Here is a 23,506-nt window from a genome sequence, read left to right on the forward strand (position 1 = left end):
TCTGTACTAGATGTGTGAGTGAAAAATACCTCATTAGCTGTCAATAACGCTGACCAAGTTGAAGATGCATGTTACTGTTAATCCATCTCAGCTAGATGATTGAAGTTATGTATATGACTAATAGTGACTTAATCTGAATCATATAAATTTAAATTTTAAATTGTAAATATAAGAAGACCATTCTGGTAACTCAAGTAATCTTTGTGTAGTGTGGAGTATCTGAAGCAGCTCCTTATGGAGCAGAACAAAAAGCTTGTTGAATAATTTGAAGAAACATCTAATACTCTACATTCTTTAATAGTTATTAAGTAAGAAATATGTATGAGGGCTTAACATAATATCAGTAGAAGTCTACGAAATGAGGCATTTCAATAAGGTGTGATGTTCCTAAATTTTTGTCGTCTTTTTCCACAGCTAAAATTTTGTATGCTGTCTAGAAAATAGATCTTTATCAGTCTAAGTTAAAAAGTGAGAGCATTGCTTCTGTACACTTATATACCTCAAATTCCTTGTGGATTGACAGTTTTAGTGTTGGGTTTGACATGTGGGCATTGTTCCATTCCAAAACGCGTTGAGGTCATTGCTCTGTTTCCATATATTACACAACAGAGCAATAGTGAATAATAGTTGTTTAATTGCTACATAGAAATGAATGGCTGTCTGTTTAGTTGTATGTCTTGTCAGGTTTAATTGCAGTCATTTGGAATTTTCAGAGACTGCTTTATGTGCATAAAAATCAGTGGTTTTGATACAGTGTGCTGGAGGTTTTTCTCTTTTTTTAGATATTATAGTAAAGCATATTATATAAATGCACATAAGATAAGCGTATTTTGTAATTCTTGAGCACGACAGTTAAAAATGATGGGTTTTATGATTAAAAACAAATGATTCACATGTGATTTTTAACTTGTGCTTAGTATTTACACTGAATATCTTGAAAATTATTTGTAGTGTTGATGGGTATTACAGTGGTTTTAAGAAAGTGGGTACATAAACTGACCATAATGCACTACCTTCCTCTGACATAACAGCTTTAGTTAAAGGAATATACCTTAGTAACACATGCAGAAAGGTGTTTCCTCCAAGGATGGACCTCACATGTGTACAATATAAATGTATCTTTTCTTATTTCCAGATGCATAAAGTCACTTAGCAATTTTTTCTCATGTCACATTACATAAAATTCTGCTGCTATAACACAGCTTAAATGTTAATGTTTTGAAGGTAATTTATGTGTGGCATGGGAGAATTAGTAATCGAAACAGTAATAGAATTGGAACCAGCTGTGGGAGCTAGATAGGAAATTGTCCTTCCTTCCTGCAGTAACTTAGACGTACTGTAATTTTTAACTCCCACCCCTCCTATTCCTACCCCGTGGTTGTAGATCTTCTTTGCATGACTTGCCTAATGATTTCCCCCCACCTCCTCAGTTTTAGTTCCTTATCCTAATTGATTAGTAAGTTTGTAGACAACTGGAATGTTTGTTGCTAAATGAGGCAATGTGCATAGATGTCTTTTTTCAAGTTCATGTAGTGAACACCTTTTTACAATCAGAATTGGAAAACTGTTGAAAAGTAGAGTGTGCAGACAACTCTCTCTCTCTAGAGATGTGATTGTTTAGTTTTGCTGACTGTAGTGTGTTTGCTAAGAATAACAGGATCCCTGAGGACCTTGATGAACTTCATCAACATTGTTGAATAAACCCTTGTAGCAGATTCTTTATGGTACATATTATTTATTCAGGTTTTTCAGATGAGGAAACCAGGGTGTGCAGGAATGAAATAAATTGTACAAAGTCAGAGGTCATGGCGTGTTCTACACCTAAATTTTGTATTGCCTTAACTTTCGTGGTTAAAACTTACGTGGTTTAAGAAGATGCCTCAGTAATGTGGTTGCCGTTATACTGGTGTAGAGGTTCTTATTAATATCATCTTGATGTTTATGAAACTCTATGCCAGTGTGATCACCAGCAGTCTTAGGGCATTGGTCTCGTAATTTCAATGTACTTTCATATTGTTATTTTAATGTACTTCAGTAGAAGCATATGTAACTGAAATTGCCTTTTGCTGAATGAATTACAGAGGCTTAATGGTATCACTGACTTTTATAAAAATAATATAAGGTTGTAATTGAAAGTTTTATATAGAGGGGTGGCATTTTTTTTTCCAAATAATCTTTCAGTTTTTAGAGGTGTGGTTCGAATCCAAATCTTTGTAATTTTATTTTAAGACAGAATGCAAATCTGGAGAAGGTGGAGCTGATTGAATGACTGGAAAAACGTATAAAAACCCTCCAAATATTAAAAGCTAGGATATTGTTTCTGGTATTCTTAGTGTAACTTTGGTTTTCATGTTTTTACTTGGTAAGTCAAGTGAAAGAACTTTATACAATTTTTTGCTTAAGTTTGCCATCAAGTGACTATGATAAAGTCTCTGTAAAGTTTAGATGGAAGTATGTTTTAGAGTCAGTTTAATGTAACTAATTCTCAGCTAGTTAGCAAGCTGCAAGATGTACCACATTAAGAAAAGTTAGGTTCAGTCTGATGCTGTGTCTCATGTTGTGTTCTTGTATCCTTACATGTATGTTTTCTGGGCTATATTCCCTGCATTAGAAGTCACATGTGAAATCGATATGGTACAGAAACTCTTATAAAATTGAATGTGAATTATGCGAATGCCAAAGGTTTGTATCTAAACTAAACATTTGACACTTTAGAGAGATGAAAGTTCAGTTATTTTCCCTTTGTGATTTCAGAATTTACTTATTCTTTTACCTGCTAGAATGAGAAGAGCTTTCAGACAGGAGAATAGATATTAGCTGTGTGTTTGTTTTGTTTCTCCTTATTGTCAGCTGATCTATGGTTATGTGTGGTATTTTACTGTTTCTGAATAAATAACAGTATCCCTTTAGGTCAAAATGAAATATTCTATTCAGCTTTGAAGAATAATCTTAAGGGTTACGTCTCTAGAAAATGCTAGTTTCCCACCCCCCCCCCCCCCCCCCCCTTTCTCAACGTGGCAATCATTTTGTGCATCTTATTGCTGTAGTAAAGCTAGGTCTTGACAGAATGTGGGTGCTTTTTGTGGTATGTGGCAGTTTTACATACTGTTGTAGCAAATGTGAGGTATGTTTATACACATTTGAAACTGAGATGATAAAAATGAAATAGACAGGTGGTTATGTAAGCAGAATATAACATATCCGGAATATCACGAGAACACTCAGCTTAAGTAAATTGCTCTCCCAGAAACTGCAAAAGAAACTTGAATGACCACAATTATAGATGTACATCAGTTTTATCAGAGATTACAACTTGCTTTGGACAAGGCTCAAGAGAATCTCTCTTGTATATATTGTAAGAACAATTTCCAGGTCATAAATATTAATACAAACTCTGGTTTCATAAATCAAGGGTTTGTTACAAATTGAGAAATTATCTGAATGGGGTTTTAGAGTGTAGGTGAAAAATAGCAACCGCCTGAAATCTATCTGAAACTCCCAGGAGAAAGATCAGACAGGCTTTTTGGTGTCCTTTAGAAGTATGATGTTTATATTTTAAAAATATATTTGCCAACTGTGCTGAGACTCCCTAATTGCAATAGCTTTTGTAAATTGCTAGGCCGCTGGAGTCTTTTCAGAAGTGGCATGAAAGAGAAGAAGAGATTTAATTCATGGTACCTATTGTGTATGGGAACAGTCTCTAAATTACCGTCATCTAATAAAGTATGTTTTATCTGACCTAGAATAATGTTGTGAATTTGTAGTTTTAGGAAGTCTTAGGCTGGAATGTAGATTTAATCCAAGGTATTTTCTCTTGCTTGGTAAATCTAACAAAACACTCTGGTTCAGATCACAGGAAAAAAATCATGAGGCTGTGAATTAGAAGATGTTGAGAGAAACTAGCCACAGTGCTGTTTACATATTGAATAAATACGTTTATTTCCTTTAGGTATTAGAAAGGAAGTTTAGCTATTTAAACTCCTCTTTAATTTTTGGATGCAGCCTAGAGTAATGCATTTTAACTTGCTAAAGAAAAGAATCTCTCCTTAGTTCTCTAATACTTAAATTTCAAGAAGTAAGTTTTGTGCTGTTTTGAGTGCTACCAAAATTGAAAATGGTAACTGGGGGACATCACAGTCTGTAGGGCCCTTCTAATATTTCTGTTCGTTTTGAAAGCTTATGCATTTGTCATGGAGTTTATGAGTTATCTACATTTTTCCAAGAGTAACAGATACTGTGGGTATTTCATGGGAATATTGGCCAAGATGATTCATAGCAGTGTTTATGTGAATCCTCCTGTTTTCCATAATATTTTTATTTTTCTTTATCTTTTTCAAGCCAAAATGTTAGATAGTAAACACACACACAGAGGCACTGATTAATCCAACCAAACCAAGGCACCTCTGTTAGGAATTTCCCCGAACACTCTACCTCTTCACCTTACACTCTGTGAATAGGTCATAAAGAGGAGAGGTCTCCAGATGATTCAGATTTTCGATACATGATACAGGTTATTCTTTTTTTTGATACAGATTATTCTTCTGGAATTAGTCGTCTATTTTTTAAGACTGTTTGGGAAGTCTGAGGTACCTGTTTTCCATATTTAGCTGCATCAAATTTGTAAATGTAGTTATATGAAACTGGACAAAACTGAATTTAATAACATGTAAGTTTGCATCAAAAATATCTAAAGAGAGGAAATACCTAAAAGAGGAAATTAAAAGGCGTTGAAAAGTCTTCTCAACTATGGATGCTTCCTTCTGCATGAAAGTTTGTGGATAATGTATTTCTATAAACCAGAAAACATTCTGTCTTTCTGTTGCTGTTTAAAAAATATCGTACCCATCTCTCACGTTATATTTTTTCATCTTTCCGTCTTTCTCTTGAGTGTACTCTTGTACAACCTTAGTATACATTTTAGACATGTAGTTTCAGTTTAAGATATGAAGGAAAATAATGAAAAACTAAGACGTGGAAAAACTTCCGATTTTACAAGTAATATGATTCTAATTAGTGTCTGAGGGGTAACTTGCAGAGTAAAGCATGAACATCAGTGTGTGTTTATTTACAAAAGGGGTTTAAAATAAACAGGGAAAAAAAAAAAGACAATTTAAACTCTTATTACTGTCTTCAGCTTTCACTGCTGTCATGGAAAATCCAGCTAGGTGCCCAACAGCTTAAGATGCTATTGTAGTTTGAAAAGAGGACTGAAACATGTATTTTTTTCAAACTGTGAAATACTCCCTCCCAACACTTTTATATCTGTCTGATAACACTTCAAGACTCAATGTCGAAGGATGGAGCGAGATTCTATTCTTTCTGTTCGCCATCATTAGAATAGTTCCTTGAATTTCACCCATTTACATATATAGTATCAGTTCAAATTGAATGCAAGGTAGAAAGAACTGCAAATGTCTCCCTGTTAAGCTTGTTGAACTTCTGTTACTAGGTGATGTTTCAAAGAGAGGTTACTTTGACCTGTAGTCTGAACATATTTGATACAGAAATTAGGGAGTAACATTGAATATAAGTTGCTCCTTTGTTTTTACTTTTAAAAATAATGTTACTTTTAAAATAAAAGTTATTTACAGCCTTCCACCATTGGGATTAGTATATCCTTGTGGAAGGATACAGGGGCAGTTGTTTTTACATAATTCAATGGCTTTTTTTTTTTTTTTTTAATCAGTCTAGATTGAGGAGCTTATATACCTCTCCACTTTGGGAGCTATCATATCAGAAATCCCATCCTTTCAGTTGTTATTATTGATGAGTAATCTGCCCACTTGTTTTATACTTAAAATCTCTTAAGAACACTTTCTTTCAAGGTGTTACATCATTTACAGTACGAATATTTTTATTAGGAGACACATTTCTCTCTTTGATTACTTCTGTCACTTTTGATTACCTTTTTGTTTTTCAATTTTTTTGAACTCTCTGGGGAATAATAGAATAAGTAGAAAATTGTTCTTGCCTGGTCACAAGAAAGAAGATTTTAGTACTGTCAGTCTTCATACTGGAGTCCAAAGTAGACGCTTTTCAAAGGCATTCAGACTCTCCTGCTCACCTCCCTGCAGTGCGGCTTTCGCTTTTCCATGAAATTCAGTCATTTTGGAGAGAAAGAGAGGAGGCTTTAATAGATAACTTAAAACACAAACATGGCATTTGAACAAAATGCTTGAAAATAATAAAAAATCTTAAATGCCAGAAGGCCTGGGATTTGGGTTATTAAACATGAATTTCTGTAGGAAGTCCTTCAGTTGAGACTTTGAATTGCTGCTGCTACTTACATCAGTTAAGGTAATTCCATCATCCTTTGATGCTACTTTTTTTTTTTTTTTTTTTTTTGGCACCGCCCTCTAACTTCCATCAGCTATTCTTGCTGTCATTAACCCTGTTATTCTATCCCTCTTCTACTGAGGCAGCAGTTCTGTCTCAGGCTATCTCCGTTCAATTTATTTTACGAAACCTGTAGTGTCACCAGAAATAGAGAAATCTCTGTAAAATGTAGTTCCTGCCTCCTTTTCTTCACTCTAGCCCATGAACAGACAGCATCTGCTATTTGGAGTGTACCGAATCAAGACCCAAAAGAGCAGGGAGTGAGTGTTTACACATTTTTTGCTAGATTAAATCAATCAGGAAGGACTTTTTTAGTGTAGTGCTTAAGGTATTTAAAGTAAGTAGTAGCCAAGTCTACTATAACCTCTTTCCCTGCTCTAGACAGGAAAAGTGCTTACATTTATTTTAACAGTTTGCATGGTTTTCCTCCATGCTGTAGCATAGCTCTGCTCCTGCAATGGAAAGTCTCTTCAATTCTTCAGTCAGTCAGCATTTTGGAAGAGTTCTAAGAACACAGGAGCTATCCAGAAAAGCAAAGTCACATTTGCTTCCAGTGCAGCATCTGATCTTGAAATCCCCAAGGAAGGCAGAATCCCCTATACTGAAATCCGAGGACAATTCCCAACAGACAAAAGAAAAAAAAAAAAGGTTGTTTCCTCTGTTAAATTGTATTTTTGTGGGTGCCCAGAAAAGTTCTTATTTAAGGGCCTGGTGCATGCAATGTTAACTATAGCTTGGAAGTTTCTTTCATGGAGGACTGTTTACATTTAATGAAGTACAGATCTCTAGAAACAGAGCAGTAGAGGTGTTTTGAGACAGATGCATCATTCTGACACTCTCTGGTTTGGCCATGAGAAGGTAAGTCATTTGAGGACCTATATTCTACCTTTGAGTGGTATTTTTGGGAGACGCTTTGGAGGATTCCGGTAGATAATTTTTTTTTCCCCCCATGATGTTCAGTTCATGGTTACTGTGTTTGTGGGATCAGCAGAGTATCTCCTGGATTTGTGCCTTGTAGTGCCATTATGGAATTTACATTTTGCATTTCATTGTCTCTTTCCTTTTATCCATTTAAGACTGTGAACATAATCTAATATATCAGACGTCTAAAATGAATGGTCTGGATGGTTCTGCAAGGCTAACAGATAGTTACGTCTGAGGTGTTTTTTCATTGTATATTTGTGTCTGTGATATTGTTTAGTGGATTTTTTTTTCTGAGGACCTAACTTTCTCTTCAAGCCAAACATCAAGTCTATTAAAAACTGGCCCATTCTTTTCCCACTTCTTGTATCCCTCTGTTTTATGCCAAGCCTCTATGATTATTATTGCCCATATTTGCTATCCCTAAGAATACCTAAGGATATCCTGTATGATATAGAAATCCAGATTTTAACTAGTTTTGCCTTTGTGTCTCCAATGTCTTATCTGTTTTGATCTGCATTATTGGATTATCTCTTTTTCACTTTTCTTTGATTTTTCTCAAGAGATCTCGGAGACTTTGACCTAGTTTCAGCCTGTAGTTTCTAGTGGCATATTTTAAAAGTATTGCTTGAGGATAAGGAAGCTCCCAAAAGGAACAAAAAAAAAAAGAAGGCAAATAAAAATGCAGTATTTACAGACAGTGGGACGCAGTGAATGGAAGAGTGGTGTCAGGCACAGGAGCTTAACAGTCAGCTAGGGGTGGAATTACCTGGAAAAATGTAACAGGAAACTGCAGATGTCATTCCTGACTTGCACTGTCCCTTTGCAGAAATTATTTAAAAGGTAAGGCTTGCTTTTGATTTTTGAGTAAAATTGAGAATTCCTACAAACACTAATTTACAGGCTTAATGCATATTAATCTTACAAAAGCCAGGGGAATTGGGACTTTTTATAAAAAGTAATAGGAGATATGTTAACACCAAAACTGGAAAAAAAGAGAGATTTATCGTCATCTTTGTTTTGATAGGGTAAAAAAAAATCTTTATAATATTTCAGTTCATCTTAATCTAATTACATAAAAAATGTGCAGAACAGCATTTTAAAAGTGTTTGTATGTAAACTAGAAGCTGAAATCCAAGCAGCAACTGCAAACACCCAGCAGTGTGAATACGTTTTGGGTGAGCTCTACCTTTCTGATTAGTCAGACCTATGGTAATGCTCCAATATATGCAAGACATTTATAGTATTTGCAATAGCTTAGGAAGTTTATAGTTACTAGAATAGAATAACCCAATTTTTTTTTTTTTTTTTTTTTGTAAATGTTTGGCTGATTTGAAGATGTTAAGCCAAGATATGTTCCTGGGGGTTGTTATCTTAATTTTTGTTTTGAATAGTTTGAACAGTGAGGCATCCTTTGGACACTGCAGAATGTAGCACTGCTTGCTCTCTCCAAATGTCTGAATTTCAGGGTCAGGCTGTTTGATTTATCAGGTGACAGAATGTGTTCATTCCTGTTGTTCTCCCTTAAAGATAAGTAGCCAGAACTGTGTTTGATGTGGGTGCACTGTAAAACAAAAGTTTTCTTGTGTGTTTGAGTATTCTAATTAAAAAAGAGATTAGATTATTGTCACCTAGAGGAGCTAGCAATTAACTAAGCACATTTTGGTTTTTAATCTGGAGCAGTTGTGTGAAAATGATTGTTTAGGCTTTTTAGCTGTTATTTCTTGGTCATTCGGTGGTATTTAGTGAAAAACATCTAAACCATTTCATTTGGTACTACCCAAGAAAAATAAAAGATGTGACTGAAAGCAGTTGAGCTTGTCACTTGCTATTGTAGATGGTAATCTGTCTGTAATTGTGGCGCTCTTAGCTGCTTTATTTGTAATAAGGGTATTCATGAGAACTTTCTGTTCGAACTAATAAAAGAACTCTAAAAGTACTTAAGATACTCTGAAATTAAACTTACTGCTAAAACAATAGGAATAAAATCTGCCTTTGCAGATTTGAATATAAAATTAGCAGCCCTGAAGCGATTAAGATGAGAATGACCACAGTGCTGTTTCTCCTTGCAGCAGTAGATGAAGTTTCTCTGAAAGTCTTCCATTCACTGAAGTGATGCATCCTTTGTTGTGGGTGATAGCAACATGAAGTTTTGATACTGTGTTGTTTCCTTTACACGCTTCCTTCCGTTTTTATGAAATGTGCTTAGATAGCAAGTACAGTCAATGGCTGCTGAGCAGTTTTTTGCATTCCTACAACAGCAAATACCAATTTATAGTGTAGCAAATTATCAGGCATGGAAAACAGCATGTGTATTACAATTACACCTTTCTCTGTGTGATTTATAGTGCCAAGTGAATGATAAGCTGGATTTCATAATCAAAGCTTCATTTGGGAATTTCAATTTACACCTGTTTCTCAACTTGTGAGCCTGTGAGATGGTGAATGTGGGACATAGCGATGTGCGGGCTGTACCTTTCACAGTGTTGTGTGTAGCTGTATGTAAACATTTACTGTTACCTGTTCAGACTTTGTGTGGACCCAGAGTCCATGGGTATTTTTTTGCTGAAGTGTGTGTGTAAGATTTCCATGCTAATACTGGAGTTCTCTTCAAACGCTCGTGACTATCAAAGATGTGCGTATGCTGTGAATGTGGAAACACCAGGCCTGAGTCTTCTGCTGGGTTTACATGGGAGAGAGTGGGAGGGGGAGAGAGAGGTGGGGAGAAACTGCATTTGGTTTGAGAATCAGGGATGTTGTCAGTGATAAAAGGTAGAGTTAGAAGAATGGTAGCTTTGGCTAAATCAAAGATGGAGAAAGTTTCAATTCTACCAGAGAAATAAAGTCGATAGAACTAGAGGAAAAAACAACAGTTTAAGAGAGCCTCATGCTTTAGTGGCTTTCTGTAGAGGAGTGAAAAAAGGGAAGGAATTGGCAAAGACGGATAAGGAGAGAAATATAACTTAAAAAGTGTGCATAAAAATTATCTTAAAATTATAATTTGGCAACAGCAAATTATAACCAAGATGTCTGGCATCAAAATGATGGATTGTGTCTGTTTTAGGAAACTTAGTGGTACCAGACATGAATATTTTGAGAATAATGATTCGAATGACCTTTGTAGAACCTTCCAGTCACTGAAATACTTCCAGAAAGTTTCTTTCTCTGTAACTATTTTTGTATTTGTGTTACAGATGTTCGTGTGGTGTTTTAAACTGTAATTGTCTTCAGTCTGTATCTGGCCATTAAGTGAAATGTACTGATTTATGTTGTTCTATGTTATGACTGCCATCGAAGCGGCAGTGATGAAGCCCCGTGAGAGCTGGAGATAATCACAGAGGTGGAATTTGGGAGCTAATCCATGATCCCAGTTAAAATGTAGATAATTTAACTTCTGTATTGAATTTGTAGATTTTTTTAAATTAATTTCATTAACTTCATAGATTCCTTCTATTTGAAAAGCAATTGTATAATGTGATGGATTGATTAAATCATTGCTCAAGATCATTAGTTATTGCTGATTAAGAACCAAAGAGAATTTTACTGTTTTCTAAAGAGGAAAAGTAGGAAATCTTTTACTGTTTTCATTTGTTATTAAGGTGGTTTTTTTTGTTTGTCTTTTTTCCTTTTTAATTATTCCTCATATTTTAGGGCTATAACCACGAAAATAAAAATCTGGAATTGGTCTTTAATTTCTGATTTTCCCCCCCTTTCCCTCCTCAGGTTATCGCACGTGTGACGGGAAACATTTTTTACCTTTATATATATTTCAGTGTTTTGTTGTTGTTGTAACACTGTTTTCAGAGTTGAATTTGTCTTTTTTCCTCCAGAACCCTGTCAAGAAAATTCCAGATTCTCATGAAATTACACTCCAACACGGGACGAAAACAGTAAGTGGTAACATTTCATATTTTTTTCTAGAACTGATCCAGTCTATTAAGTAAGTTACTGAATATTTATTGTCAGCTAAAATCAAGAAGCTAATCTTTTAAGTTAATTTTTTATTTTAGTCTAGTTCTTTTCTTACTGCAGTGAAGGTGTGCTTTTGGACTGGCACCTTTCCTTTCTGATAAAAACCCAAACTTGAATTCATTTGACTGAACCATTGTCTCATTTTCTTCTTCCTTTTTGGCAAATACATACTCTACAATTGTTAGAATTACTCTAGACTTCCCTCTACACCTTCCTAGTCCAGACACAGGTCTAACCTAGACCTTTCTCTGACTTTTCATGCTTTTCAAGGAGGGTGTCATTGCTGAAGTTTAAAACGACCTCTCTGTAGCAGAATAGAGGTCTCCTTCATTTTCATTGAATCTCTAAGTGCCTTTTATAAGCCATCCTCAGTTTCTTGAAACTGTATTCTTCCTTGTCTTTAACTGCATCTTTTTAAGGTTTCATCTCAAATATTCCTCCTTCACTTTCTTTTAAAGAAACACTTTCTGGCTTGGATCTTGTGTCTTTGTTCTCAGTATCTTTTATTTCTGGGTAATTTCATCTTCCAACACACATTCAAACGCTTTTATGTGTTGATTGATCCAAGATCTGCTTCTACAGAACAAAAAATTTTCTGGCTATGACTAGCCCTAAATCTGTTCCCAAATACTTTCCCCGTCTTCTTCTTTGGTCTTAAAAGAATATGCTGCTGCTGTTTATCCTCTTTACTTTGGGCTATGACTTAAGTTTCAGGGAGAAAATAATATTAGAATTCCTCTTATTGTTATCATATCCCTGTGACAGCACCGTCAGCTAGTTAATAGAATTGTCAGTGAGAGCGATCCTGAAAATTTCCTGAGTAGGGTGGGTATAAGAAAATTAAAGCAAAAAATCCTTTGAGAAAAGTGCCTTTTGATGAGCTTTTAAACAATCTGAAGAAATGTATTTTTAATTAATTTAATTGTAATTAATATAATAATACATTTAATAATTCAGCATTCAATGGAATTAAATAATTTTTCTAAATAAAGTTAGTAAATTTTTAACATCTTTAACAAGTTAAACGTTAAATATAAATAATTTGAATTTAATATTTGAATATTTAATAATTTGATCATTTATACACATTTTAAAGGAATTTACTGGAGGTTTAAATTTAACGGTAAAGATCATAAATGTTTTTATAAGCTTTCAGAAGTAGTTATTTGCAGAAGCACCTATTCATTAATCTTGTATTGGAGTTTCTTTCACTGTATCTTCCAGTGTAGAGAAGTGATAAGACCTACTCATTTGTTTTCTCATCGTACTTGACGTGCAGACGTAGTGGGAGGAGAAGAAAGAAGTAACAAATACGTTATTAATGAAAATACAAAAATACTCTCTGTGAATTTTAAAACCTGTAAAATATGCATTTTATTACACTTTAAACAATATATAGTACAATTTTTATTTACGTGGTGCATGTAATATCTCTGTGTACTAATTTATTTGCATACTAACGCAAGTTACCTTCTCATTTTCCACGTTGCAGTAACTGCTTCTCTAGTATGTTTCTTGAATATACTTCTGAACAATCTTTATTATGTGAAGAAACATCGATTTTTTTTCCCTCTCTATATTAAACCAGTAAATCTTTTGATTTTTTTTACTGGTTTCCGAAAGTGTAAGCTCATGTTATTTCTAACTAAAAGGCTTTGTAAGGGGGGAAGTTACAGTTTTGGAAGACTTCTGAGGTATTTTGACTGCATTAGAATACAGCTGTCATCACCTAGAGCAGAGGTGAATTATAATGTGGATATGCATAGCACAGTTAAATTAGATTGGATGCAGGGAATTAAATATATCACTGGAAAAAAACAGCTATTCTGTAGAAGGACTATCTTTCCTACCCTCTCCCACCCCCCCCGCCTTTCCTTCCCACTCCCCCCATGCCTTTCTTTTGTTTTTAAATTATGAGACTACTCAGCCATGTCATTACACAGTAAAAATGACAGTTGTATAAAGATGGGAGCAACCTGATATCTTGATATCAGTGTTTTCCACCAACATTTTAAATTACACTCGTCGTCTTATACAGTGTACTGTATTTCAGCTAAACCTTATGTCCCATCTGTACCTCTTCAATCTAATGAAATTGGGTTTGATGATGACTGTATTCCTGTGCAGCTGAAAAGTCTCAGAAAAGATTTCCCAAGCTGGAGTCTTTCCAGAAACCTGATTAATTTCCCACTTGCCTGGCTTGCACAGTGTAATAGGAGTTACTGTTCCCAGTGAAACTTCAGGAATATATATATATATATATATTTATATATATATATATATATATATATTTCTCTTGACTCTTTTGATACATTGTGGGTATGAGAAAGAAAGCACACTGTTCAGAATACTTCTGATTGTGTGTTTGAACTTCACATATCACAGCTGCTTCTTCCTATAGTAGTTATTGTGGAACAGAGTACTTGAATCTGTTAATTCAAATGCATGATTAATCTGGAGATGCCCAGAGTTTCTGCTTGTTAGAAATCATGAATGAAATGGGTGGGGTTCAAAATTTGTGTTTAGGTGATAAAAAGGGGCAATCGGGGGATGGGGGAGGGACATAAGGGATTGCATCTGTTTCGTTTGTAGGGCAAGTAAGTCACTGTGACATAATAAGTAAGTGGAGTTTAATTCATTCTCAGGGATAGCACAAGCCAGTATATTTAAACATTTGATTCAGAGAAGTAAAAAATAAATTAAAAAGTTGGATTTATTTGCAAGCGTGAACTAGATTTTGGGGGGCACTGGATTAGCCTGACTGATGATTCTTTAGAAGAATAAGGTTTTGGATCTTCTCTAAAACATAAGCCTTCTGCAAATAAATGCATCTAAAACAGGGCAGGACATCTAGAGGCAGAAGAAATTGGTTGCTTGTTCCGCAGTCAGCATCGTTTCTGCAACTTCCTGTTTTTTCTGGAAGTATTTTCTTAAAACTGTAGCCTATACTATGGTATTATAAGTTTGAAATGCAGTAAGGTAGCAGCATAAGGAGCAGCATGAGCCTTAAGGAAATGGCAACTAGAGATGAATTTTTGATAAAATAAGGAATACCTAAATTAACTTTTTCTACATGAAACAAAAAAATGCATACTCTTTCATTTAAGAAAACCTTAATTTTAGCAAAAACAAATTGTCCATCTTAAAGGATAAATTCAATTCTTAACTGTTGTTTTTATTGAAACATTTATTTTTTTGCTACTTATTCAACTGGACACTGAAAAGGGAATATCTTTTGCAAAATTTTTGTTTTTCATGTATACACAATGAATATAATCTATATGTGCATATACTCTGTGTAAAGAGTAGATACAGAGCAGCAGCACTGTATGCAAATTATTAGATTTTTTTCACATGAATATCTGGAATATTTAATAAAGTTTACGCACCTGGAAACAATTGGCTTGATCTTTTTTTATCCTAAAGGTTTAGCAGTGCTAACCTGTAGCCATAACACTATTCTCATGTGTTATCTTCCACTCAGAAAGTAAGCTTTTCCCTTCTTTTATCATGCATACAGTTGTGGTGGTTTTTGTTTGTTTGCTTGTTTGTTGTAGTTGTTCCCAAGAACTGTCGAAAGTGTAAATGTTCTTGGAGTATAAGATTTTTTTAATCCTTGTTTTTTTTAGAACTTTCTGGCTCATCACTTTAAATCACTTTTCAGGCATTTTCTAGAACATTTTCTTTCCATTATTACCCCTTTATTTTATTGTGCAGAGGACTGCTTTCTTTGAAATGAAAGGGTTTATGGATCTAATAATTATACATCTTATGTGGGATCACCTGTTTTTTGAGGATGATAAACAAGAGCATTCTTCCCTCAAAGTTCTAAGTCGCCTTATGAAGCTAATTTTGTATGTCAAACAGATGGGTTTTTGAAATTTTTTTTAGTTATTTTAGTTGATATGATCTCTTTTTTAATTTGTGACTTTTGTTTTTTAAACTAAGTTTCTATATTTTTTTTCTTTCAGAAGACAAATTTAACCAATGTGCATATATGCACACATGAACTATGTTGAGTATAGTGCAAAATCTTAAACTAATGGATATTAAATACCATTTCAAAATCTTGCTAGAACTATTACTTGTACTTCTGAAACAAGTCTAGAGTACAGTTTTGTTTTCTTCAGGGAAATGAAACATATCCAAATTCAGCATTGAGAAAATCAGAAAGCAAACAATGTAAACTACCTGTTCCCTGTAGTCTTCAGTGTTGTATTCAGATTATGTAATTCCAATTGCATTTTCCATGCCCTTTTTGAAGTACTCAGACATTGTACAAGGTGGTGAAAATTCAAAACCAAAACATAAATAACTACCACACTGAATTAATTTTTTTTCTTACTTTAGCAATATTTTATATTTTGTTGCCTTCAGAAGAATTGCGGAAAAAAGAGAAATAAAAAACTTTGATCTTCTTTTTTTCTGTGTAGGTTTCTGCTTTGGGATTGGATCCTTCAGGTGCCCGTTTGATAACTGGTGGATATGACTATGATGTTAAATTTTGGGATTTTGCTGGAATGGATGCTTCTCTACAGGCTTTTCGGTCACTCCAGCCTTGTGAATGGTATGCATAAAGACTTCCTTTTTCACCTGAGATATTGGCTATGTTAGTCTTCTAATAAAATGCACAAAAGCCTTGTAAGATAGCTAGCTTGAAAGGCTTTTGTATCTCATTGTACTTTCTGTAGTAAATGGAACATGAACCCAAGAACTTGTCATCTCATGTCTTTTCATCCTCTATCCAGACTTAAATGTTTTCCTCTTTTTGAAAGCTATAGGTGAATTTGCAGATGGAATTGTCAATAACATATCTGCAAATAGATTATGAACCTCTCAAATGCACAGGTTGATGTTCATAATCGTAACTGAAATTAACAGAATACACCTTCCGTGTGTACTCTGCTTATAATTTAAATTTTTTAAATTAATTTTATATATAAAATTGATGAGGCAGAGAAGAAAATTAAAGCAGTTAAACCTTTTGTGGAAAACCTATGGGAAAAGGACATAACTTCTGTAGTCACTGTCAATATTTCTGAGGGTGTTGAGGGGATCTTACTTTCATTAAATCCTCTGTGTCTGGAAGTAGTGATCCCTTGCACTGGACTAATAATAAAATGGCTATGTAGTACATATTAAAAAAAACCACCAAAAACACACACACAAAAAAACAGATAACAGTGTCTGAAAAGAGTATATTTATTTAAATTTGTATTTGCATATAGATATATAACAATACAAGAAACCTTTTCTTATACAGTGATTTTGTACTGTTCATTGGCAATTCAGCCAGTAAACGAACCAGCTTTGTTTACTTACTTCCAGAGAACTGGAATATCAGTCTCCTTCAAAATGCCATGTCTCATGCACAGCTAACTTTCAAATACTCACATATATATAAAAAAATAAAAATAGCATGGTTGTTCTAGAAAAGTACTATCCAAGGTTAATTAATGAGGTACACTTTATAAAATGCTTGGTATGCTTAAAAGGGTTTGAAGTTTATGATGTGCAATAAGTAGTCCTTGGAATTTCAGACAATAATCATTAAAAATAGACAAAGCTAAAACTGAATTTTGGTCAGTTTGGAAGGTTGGGACTAATTGTAGATGTGCCAGGACTCTAGGTAATGAAAGATAACAAAAAGTTGAGGCCACCTGAAAAGGAGCAAACTAAAAAGAGATTCTACTGGTGGTTTAAAATGTGAAGAATCAGAACAATAAAAAAATGCTGTGATTCCTTACATGATTTTGATCTCTAGGACTTACTTTGGTACAGTAAACCAACGAATAGTGCATTTACTGTGAAAACATGACTTAGTAAACATGCATCTTTGGAGGGGAAAAAAAATACACATTGAGACTTTTCTGGCATGAATTTCACTTGTACAAGTGTGTAGCAGAACACAAATGGTGTTTTCCTCTCATTTGTCATAACTGGCAATAAGAAATAGCCAACAGTCTTTGCTTCCACAGAATGAGATTATTTTAACTGAAGCACTTCCATGTTGAGCAGAAGAGTAAATTCAAATTTAGTAGTACTTGGTAATAATGGTATAAGATGCAAATGTAGTCTTAGTACTAGTTAGCGCTATGAGGATTCTTATATAACCTGTGTTCAGGTGTATTTATATTCTTATTATATTTTTTCACTGCAGAATTTATGGCAAGGACTGTTTGCATTCACAGACCTTAATTTCAAAGACTTTTGAGGAGTTCTGGTATGGAAGCTTTAGGTGTTAGTAGAAATCGAGTTCTGGAGTCATATATTTAATTTCATTTTGTGAAGAATAAAAAGCCTGAGAACAATTACACATTGTCCAGGCTCCATTTTGTAGCATAATATCAGATTACTATGTTAATTTCTCCTTGGATTTGAGACATAAGAACAAGAAAAAGAGAGCCTGGAAAAAAACAGTACCTTCAAACCACACCTCAGCATTAAAGATGAGGGCAATTGTGAGGCAAAGCAGTGACAAATGTGTAGAAATTAACTGTGTCACAGCTCTGCCAATGTACATGCTGCAGCTTCCAGCAGAAAGTACTATGCTGGTTTGGCAGCTTTAAACCCAAATGACTTGGATTAATCCTATTAAAGTGAACTGCTTTTGTAAGTTTTCCAAGACTTTTGCTTTAACATTAATACATTAATAAGAACCAAAAGTGTGGTGTGTTTTTTTTTTTTAAGGAATTGCCTCTGCAGAGCCTTACTTTTGGTAATAGTCCAGTAAACATCTGAAAAACAATAACTGGGTCGTACAAATACCTTATGACTTTCTGCATATGATTTTTTAAACCAGTATTGCACAGTTAGGAGGTTATTGTTTTCCTTTATCTAAAAGTTGTGGAAATACCTTTTCTCTCAGACTGTATTTTTTTTTTCCCACGTCCCTGGTTTGATTAATTATTAGAATTATGTTCCCATTGTACTAGGTGTTGTAAAATCAGGATATGTTCCATGTTAGAAGAAACTTAAATGTTAATCAAAGTTGAAAGCAAAGTTTGTTCAAACACACTGATACAGATTCTTTAGTCTAATTTATCAGTTGTCTGCAGAGAATATTCTAGAGTATAGATACTGTTTCTCTTGTGGGTTTGTTTTTATTTTTTTTTTCAGTGTTTCCTCTGAGCTTAATGTGGTTGGCCTTCTTTCCTCTCTTTTGTGCAAGTATCCGTTTTTGCTCTTTATGCTCAGGATGCTTTTTCAGACGTCGCCTGTGATCTATTTCGGAAATTCCCAGATTTGAGTGTCTCTTTTCTACTAAAAATTAGAGTTTATAATACTTTAGCCAATTTGGCTGCCAGTTCATATTACATAATAGGGTGCTTGAAGCAATTTTTGGCTTTTGAGTCATAATGTAGTCAGTTTTGCCAAACATTTTTTGAATGAGAAACTTATGCTTAGTTTACATTTCTATGGTCAATGCAGATTTTCTAAAATATATATTACAATGTTTTATGTATTTTGTACATTATCTCAGTCTGAGGAGAGATTTAACAAATAATAGCTCCTGCTGAGTCAGTTATAAATTCAATACCATGCAAGACATAAAATGTTAAATTACGTTACAAGTTGCATACTCAGTTTCATTGATCACCTGAGTGTTAATTCTGCTGATGTGAAATTTTATGTTTAAAAAATAGTTTTCGTGAAGTTATTAGAATCTGAATGCACATGGTTATGTTTTTCACTAAGTGGAATATACTCCTTTGATATAGAAATATTATTTCTTGATGCACTTGAACAATATTTTTTTTGTGATGGTCAGTTTATTGAACATGGCTTGGAGGCCATAAGAACCTAAACAGAATTGCAAACACATTGTGATCTCTGCTTTTCAGTTAATCTAACTGCAGAGTTGATGTGTTAATATTGTTGTACACTTTCCGTTAATGTGCCAGGATATCACTTCTGGCAGGTGAGTGGTGGAGACACTACTTTTTGTTCTCAGCTATCCTTGTGATAGTGTGTGGTCTGGTAGGGAAACAAAAGGATATCTGCTTTGGATACAGTGACTTCAGAGAGCTTTGTACATAAAGCAGAATGCTGAGAGAAGATGTTGAAGCTGTCACTGGGGATGGAAATGGATTTCTGCTTCACTTGCCATCATCCCACTTTGATTTAATCATTTTTGTTGTCTTGGTATTCAATGATTTCTATCCCAAGCTTTTTCAGTCAAGGGAAGATGTATGTAAAAAAACTTTTGCAGCAAATGAGCAATCATTTAAGACATAGTAGATTATTACCTACTGATATTTTTCCAGGTTCATTGGTATATACATTTATCTTTATTTGAATCTTTGATGAAACTGTAGCCTTGAACATAGCAAACGATGGGAGAATGCTGACATATGACGAATTTCCTTCTGTACAACATGTAATGGATTCCTATGTAGGACTACAGCATCCTTTTATAATACTTTATAGATTACTGTAAATCCAGATGTTGCTTTTGAGAAGGTGAGGAAGAATTTTGAGCCCTGAAGAGCTGAATCTGGCATGATATTTTTCACTTGGAGTTACAAAACATTCTTAAAGTAAATATGTTTGCCAGAAATGACATTTTAGGTGCTAACTTTGTAAATATTATTATACAATGTCCTCTGTCATTAAAGAAGGAAGTCTGACATACACACACACACATGGGAATAAAAAGCTTTAATCCTTTGCTCTTAGATTTTTTTTCCATCTTTCTGATACAGGAATGTATATGGGCCTATTTCTGCAATGCATTTTCTTACCATTGACACTTCCGTTTTAATACTGGCTTTTTTTTTTTTTTTAGTCACCAAATCAAGTCTTTACAGTACAGCAGCACAGGAGATGTCATTCTGGTTGTCTCTGGTAACTCTCAGGCAAAGGTGCTTGACAGAGATGGTTTCCCAGTAATGGAATGCATAAAAGGAGACCAATACATTGTGGATATGACAAACACCAAGGTAAAGAGCGAAACCACTGTATTGTCAGTTTTGTGTCATTTATTTCATTTCTTTATGAGAAACAGCATGAAGTTAATAAATAAGTGTGCAAAGCCCCCAGTCTGGGTTGGGATGGTCCCATTATAGTGATACGTGCTTGGTACTAACTGGCTTGACAAGGACCACAGGTTACAATGGATGCTGGGCTGAATGTGAGCTAACAATTTAATTTTATTGTAAATGAGACAAACTGCAAACTGGACTACAATAAGATGCGTGTCAGCAGATTAAAGGCAGTTTTGTTTTTTTTTTTCAGTTCAGGGTGGGTTTGGAGAAACTGGAAGAGGTCCAGGACCTTCCGAGGAAGCCAGGGGTCTAAAGCATTTGTGCTATGAGAGAGGTCGAGGCATCTGGGCTCTTTTAGTCTGATGGAGTTTCGAGGGCAATCTAATAACAGCATACCGCTACTGGAAAAGACAAAATAGTGTTGTAGCCAAATGCTTCTAAAACAGCAAGAGTCTTAGCCTAGAAGTCTCTAGTGGTTTGTCACTATAGACGTTTTTCAGTAGAATGGTACTGCAGCATAGGAACAGGTTACCCATGGAAGCCGTGGAACCTCCATCCATGGGGGTTTTCAAGCTAGATAAAGCCATGGCTGACCTGTTCTGATGTTGGCTGTCATCTGGCTTTGAGCAGGAGGTTGGCCTAAATGAACTCCAGAGATCTCTTCCAAGTAACGTACCTATGATGCTATGACAAATCCGTCTCTTTAAAAGTGTATCTTGTAAAAATCACCAGCTTCCCCCATACTGCTGTCCAACCAACCAACAAAAAAAAAAACAGAATCTATTAATCTGATCTAGTCTCTTGCTTTCTTTTACCTTTCATCCTTTGCTGATCCAATTTACCCCATTCAAGGCAGGGGTAAGAGGAGAGAGTAACTAACATTATAGTTACTTGCATGTCATGAGTGTAAAAGGCTAATAAGCAACAATGTGCACATTTTTAACAGTAGTTGAAAATGCAAATGGCGAACAGCTGATTCATAGTTCTGAAGTATTTTAACAACTTGATTGGGTTTTGAGCACTTTGTGTCCTTACGACCACAATCTATATGTGACAAGGATTCTGTTTACATAGATGATTTAAATTCGGGTCAGTTTTATAAATAGCTGAAGAGCCTAAAAAAGTAATGATAACATCTACTGCTCAAGCTGATAATAAAGATGATTTATTTATTGCTTGTAAAGTGTATTGCCAAATAACTGGGCTAAACACTGTTTTGCCTGAGGCTGTTCTTGTCAGATCACTATTTCTTTTGGCTAGTGATATGTATTTAAAACCATCAAAATGGTAACATCTGCTTTAGTTCTTGTTTACTTAAAAAATAATACAGATTTTCTTTCTCTTGTAAACTTCTGGAATTCCAATGTATTGTGGTCTGACAGTCAAAATGCTAAAATATTTGTTATATTGCCCCATTAACTTTTCAGTATTTCTCCCCACATTTGTGCTTAAAGCAAACTGAAATAATTCCAGTGTTACAGGAGTAGTTGCCAGATTTCTCTCTGAAGGTAGTCAATGATCATGTGTCTGTACTTCAAAGATGTAAAGCCAGCTGGACAAAGACATCTTATCTTTATAGTAAACATAATGACAGTCTTTCATTTGGCTAAAGTAATTTCCTTCTGATTTTTCATCCTAAAGCAAAAGAACTCACTACACAATTTGCATTGTAACATCTTTTATGAAAACCTCACCATAAGTTAAATCCATCTTGCCCTTAGAATTCTATTTCCTTGTCTCTCCAACATGGTTTTTGGCTAGTGTAGTTTGACATTGAATATGTGTATTGTATCCTTCCTGATAATTCTTGTCATTGCTGTTATTTTTTATGTAGCTTGAAACAATTTGCATAATGTGATATTGATGCATATTGTTTCATCCTTTTTCTGCATTACAGTTCTGCCAAGATAAAAAGGACAAGTGTCATTCTGTGCCATAGTCTGAGAGGAAAAAAATATAAAAAGAAGGAAAATATTAGTGTTTTTATAATTTGAAAATGAAAACAAGCAAGAATGAAATGGATTGGAATACATAAAATTTGTTACATCATTGTAATTTCAGTCTGATCAGAAGGGATTCTGCTCTCAGTTTTTGAAATGGTTCTCCTTGATGGATTGGAGTAAAATTTACAAAACCTGTTAAGACTTCTTATAAAACCTTTTAAGACAACCTTGTGTTTATTTCCCTAGGGTCATACAGCAATGCTTAATTCAGGCTGTTGGCATCCAAAAATAAAGGAAGAATTTCTTACATGTTCTAATGACGGGTGAGTATCAAGACCTATCTTTGTCAGTTTTTTTCAAGAAGTTTGCTTGGCTTTTGTATTTTAATATTATGCCTTAATTTGCGTTAAAAACGTACCTTTTAAATCTTGATCAAGTGCTCAAGACAAAGTTAGGTAAGCTCAGGAAGCATAAATTTGTAATTTTTTAGGTTCTGGATAATTGATTTATTTTGTCTGTATTTTCTTTAGTTTTGTAACTTAAAATAGCTTTTGATATTTCATGAAAAAAGCTGGCTACTTTTACAAAGAAGTTTTACAAGGAGTTGGTTCATTTTACAAAAATTCTTGGACAAAATTCAATGCCCCCTTTAACATCCTAGAGTATGTCTTGAGAGCAGAATAGTTCTTGTGTAGAGGCTCATGTAAATGAATTCGCTGAGAAGGTAGACTATTTTAGTTGGAAGTTGCAAATTTACCTGTAATTGAGTATTGATTGATGTCGTTTGACAAGTGTAGAGGAGACTGTTAGAAATTATTTTGTTGTTTCATTCTTAATCTTTGTGGTAAGAATCAAACTGCAAAATGTTACTGTGGCAGTTGCATTAATCAATAAAGTTACTTGCAGCTGTCAGCAGCAAGTTCATGAATGGTTTTTGGACTAATATTTTAAAAATGCAATCTCCTTTGCCCAAGAGTAAGTGAGAAGACTGAATTGGCCCTGAATTTATCTGTCTGGTCAGTGGTACACCTAAGACTCCAATTATCAATTACTTTAAATGACTGGTTGTTTTTCCCCAAAGGGGAACCAGCTTACCAGTTTAACACAACGATACATAAGTAAATGATTCTAAGAAGAAAACGGACAGTTTCTGGTAAAACTGTGCCAGAAGGGAAAAATACAAAACAAAACTAAGTTGTACTTTATGGAGTGGTTCAGTCATAAAAATACATGCAGGTTAAGCTGTATATATTTTTTTTCAGCTTGCAGACATAAATTTTGCTTCAATAATGAAAATGATTATTATGTTTTAGAATATTTTTAAGTGTTTGTTGCTTTTTTAAAAGT

The 23,506-nt window shown here is 34.4% G+C and overlaps 1 protein-coding gene across 1 annotated transcript in view; it reads left to right on the top strand.

Moving 5' to 3' along the window:
• WDR70 (WD repeat domain 70) overlaps positions 1 to 23,506 on the top strand; it is a 136,935-nt gene that overhangs the window by 27,209 nt on the left and 86,220 nt on the right. The window contains exons 6-9 of the mRNA XM_035563824.2: positions 11,088 to 11,147; positions 15,663 to 15,796; positions 20,018 to 20,171; positions 22,406 to 22,482. Of these exons, the coding sequence (XP_035419717.1) occupies positions 11,088 to 11,147; positions 15,663 to 15,796; positions 20,018 to 20,171; positions 22,406 to 22,482 (425 nt within the window). The remainder of the gene's footprint in view (positions 1 to 11,087; positions 11,148 to 15,662; positions 15,797 to 20,017; positions 20,172 to 22,405; positions 22,483 to 23,506) is intronic.

This window comes from Cygnus atratus, chromosome Z (genome assembly GCF_013377495.2).
Source record: "Cygnus atratus isolate AKBS03 ecotype Queensland, Australia chromosome Z, CAtr_DNAZoo_HiC_assembly, whole genome shotgun sequence".
NCBI lineage: Eukaryota > Metazoa > Chordata > Aves > Anseriformes > Anatidae > Cygnus > Cygnus atratus.